This window comes from Diachasma alloeum, unplaced genomic scaffold, assembly GCF_001412515.2.
Source record: "Diachasma alloeum isolate Michigan unplaced genomic scaffold, Dall2.0 Dall_scaffold_00724, whole genome shotgun sequence".
In the NCBI taxonomy this organism is placed as follows: domain Eukaryota; kingdom Metazoa; phylum Arthropoda; class Insecta; order Hymenoptera; family Braconidae; genus Diachasma; species Diachasma alloeum.
Genome location: NW_021680855.1, coordinates 260354 through 263718, shown reverse-complemented (window position 1 = coordinate 263718; position 3365 = coordinate 260354). Strand labels below are relative to the sequence as shown.

At 36.5% G+C, this 3365-nt stretch overlaps 1 protein-coding gene across 2 annotated transcripts in view; it reads left to right on the top strand.

Moving 5' to 3' along the window:
- Positions 1–521: 521 nt before the first annotated feature.
- Positions 522–3365, top strand: part of LOC107044396 (protein zyg-11 homolog) — a 157145-nt gene continuing 154301 nt past the window's right edge. For both annotated transcript variants that reach the window (XM_015266257.1, XM_015266258.1), the window contains exon 1: positions 522–892. In XM_015266257.1, coding sequence (XP_015121743.1) covers positions 539–892 — 354 coding nt within the window. In that variant the 5' untranslated portion in view covers positions 522–538. The remainder of the gene's footprint in view (positions 893–3365) is intronic.

Here is a 3365-nt window from a genome sequence, read left to right as displayed (position 1 = left end):
GAAAAGTTAAGAAAATTTCTGATAGAATCTATGAGTTCATTTTTTTTTTCTATTGACAGTGGCTCATAATTAGAATTGAAAAACAAAGTTTATAGGAACAATAATTTTCCAATATCTCCATCAATAATGGGATGAAAGGGCTTTGGCTGTGCTCATTATTCCTATAATGGACTATACTTTCCGATAAAAAAAAGCAAAAAAGTTGAAAAAACTGCAGGCAATTTTTCATATACAGAATTGGTGGATTCGCACAAAGAAATTTACAATGGTTCAACTCGATACTTCAAGTTTCAAGAATGGAAAATTATCTTATAATTACTCATTTTCAAGATGAATAGCGAAATGAGTTTCATCCATAAGTGGCATACCTATTGCAAATGTATTTAGAGAAAAGAGTTTTAGTGGAATAAATTTGAGAAGAATATATTTCAACTCATTTCCTACGCTACTTCACTACTGCATGTTGCGAATTCACCTTTTACTTATCATCTGACATTCATGTTCTACTATTTTTTAATATAGATGTGCGAAACTGGTGATGAACTGTCTCTCAGCTTTCGACGATCCGTCAATGAATCGGATGTCTGTGGCAATATGTTCAATTCTAGCAGCTAAAATATCAACAGTGGAAACGTCAATGTTGGGAGCAAAGCCGCAATATATGTCTAAATTACTCTCAATGGTCAGATCAAAAATTGAATCAAAATCAGTTGATATTACGATGAGATTTACACTGAGTGCCTTGTGGAATTTAACGGATGAGAGCGCAACAACTTGTAAAGTTTTCTTAGAAGAAGGTGGAATGGATTTGTTCTTGGAGGTGCTTGAAAGTTTCCAGGGTGAATCCAGTATCGAAACCAAAGTTTTAGGTCTGCTTAACAATATCGCTGAGGTTCGTACAAAAAAAATGATAGAATCTTTATAATTTGAACTTAAAACACTTGAGCCACTTGACAACACTTGAAAAAATATTTGAACACAGACAAAAGTATAAGTAATGTAGGTCCATATATTTGTATTCTTTGACTAAGACTAATTGGGATACCCGGACGGAAAAATATATACTATGAGAATTATATATTTTACATATGTAATTGATGTATTGTATACAGAGTGTCCCGAAACTCATCGTTCATATCGTGAGGATAGACTAGTGGAGTTATTTGGAGACGACAAGCTCCAGCTTCTTTTGTCTGCGGCGCTTTGTTAAGGAGTTAGTAGGTGTATGACTTAATTCTCGGCCTTTTTTTTTACTATTTCGACATTTCTTCATAAAAAAATGAATCCAGATTTAATCTTGGAAATAATCACCGTCACTTTGCATGCATTTCTCCCATCTATGGGGCAATTGTCGGATTCCGGCTCGGAAAAAAGATGGTGGTGTTGACTGGATAAAGTCACCAATGCCCTGCCGGACTTCTTCAGGAGATTGGAAGTGGGTATCCATGTAGGAATGGGTAATGTTGTAGCGCCCGAAAAAGGTGATAGTCAATAGGCGCTCGGTCTGGAGAATACGCCGTATGTGGGAGAATTTCCCAGCCCAACGTGGAGATAACTTTCAGAGTTTCTTTTGCTGTGTGCGGCCGCGCGTTGTCCTGCAGCAAAATTACTTGCCTTACGTGTCCCCCTGTTCGAGTAGCTCATAATAGATTACACCTTTGGAATCCCACCAAATACCCAACAACAATTTTTTCCTGTGAATGTTTGATTTTGCAGTACTCGCTGACGGCCCCCCCGGATAAACCCACGACTTTCGCCTCTTAGGATTGTCGTAAAATATCTACTTTTTACCCCCAGTCACAATTTCATATTACAAGTCTTTTTGTTTGAATCTGGTCAGTAAGCACATGGCAATTTCACAGTGTCCACTTTTGTTTTCTGAGGTAAGATGATGGGGCATCCAATGACCTTCCTTCTGTATCCTCCCAATTCTTTTTCAACGCGAGGTTTGAGGTTGTGTTAATCAGACCACAATCGGACTTGAGTAGTTTGATAGTTCACAGATGGCGCTTCAAAACGCATTTTATTGTAGGAAAATTATTTAATTCAAATAGATGTTCTAATCAACTTAATCTAGCGGCCGAGAGTTAAGTCATACACCTAAGATTTGTCAACAAAACAAGTCAACCACAAATCGGCCTCTTTTTGGAAATTGATATCTCTCTCTGGGCTGAAGGAATTAAAATAATGTCAATCTATTGGACATTTAATATATAATGATCTGAAAAAAAATTACTCCTTCAGAGCCATTTGGTTACTACACACAAAGTGACCCTGAAAATCAGAGTCAACGTAAAAAATTTATATCTCTACTCGCATTCAATATCAAAGGATGGAATTGATTGCAGTAGATTAGGTATATAATGCCATCATCCTTTCACCTTAAGGAAGAATTATTGTCTTGGGTATATCCCAAGACAATAACATCCAAAAGTTAGTCTCTATGGATTTCCGGAAAAAATTCTAAATGATTCTAATTTATTACATTCTCATAAGATAATGCATTTTTCTATCCTCATATTTTGTTGATGCGTGTTACACATGCTATTATGGTGTTGGCAACCATAATAGTTTGAATCAAATAAGAAATCCTTCCACGAAATTTCCATTTTTTTAAATTCAATATTCGGAGAAACTGTGTAGTACAAAATTTTGTAAAAAATTCACCGTGTTCGGAATTGACCAATCACGGATTAGTTTTTTAAAAACATCGTAAGAGCCGTTTTCTCACAACAGGGAAAAATCGGTTAGGAGGGAAACCATAAACCCCCTTTGGCTGTTTCCTCGCGTGTTGAAAGTCCGCCTTTCATTATTTATTATTTCCTAAACTGTGCAGTACAGCTAGTTCGAATTTTTTTCAATAGCTGCGAACTATTAGGAACATTGTGTGTAACAAACATGGGGACAATCTCAAGAAAAACGTGTTTTCTAGGGATATACCGTAAATGGAAAAAAGGATAGTCCCAGAAAATTATCAGACCCGAGGCGGAATGGGGTCGCGTCGGCGATGAGCTAAAAAATATGTCCTTTCTATGTGCTTTTTTTCTGCAGAAAAAAAAAATTCTGTTGAAATATTTTGGCTAAAAAATCGATTTTTGAGTTTGGGGCGTTTATCCAGCAGACCAATAGGATGGAATGGGGATAAAGAGTGCACAATAGCAAAGAACTAAACATGTGCTAATTTTCTGCATGAAAATAATCCGATTTTTTCTGAATTTTCCCTGAATTTCCCAGGACAGAAAAGACATTTTTCTAGCAGAAAAATGTGGTAAATTGGGAAAAATGAATATACTATAGTGAAATACTAAAAATTGTTGTCTTTCGTAAACCCTCTCGGGTCTTCACGATTTCCCCCCCCCCCCCCA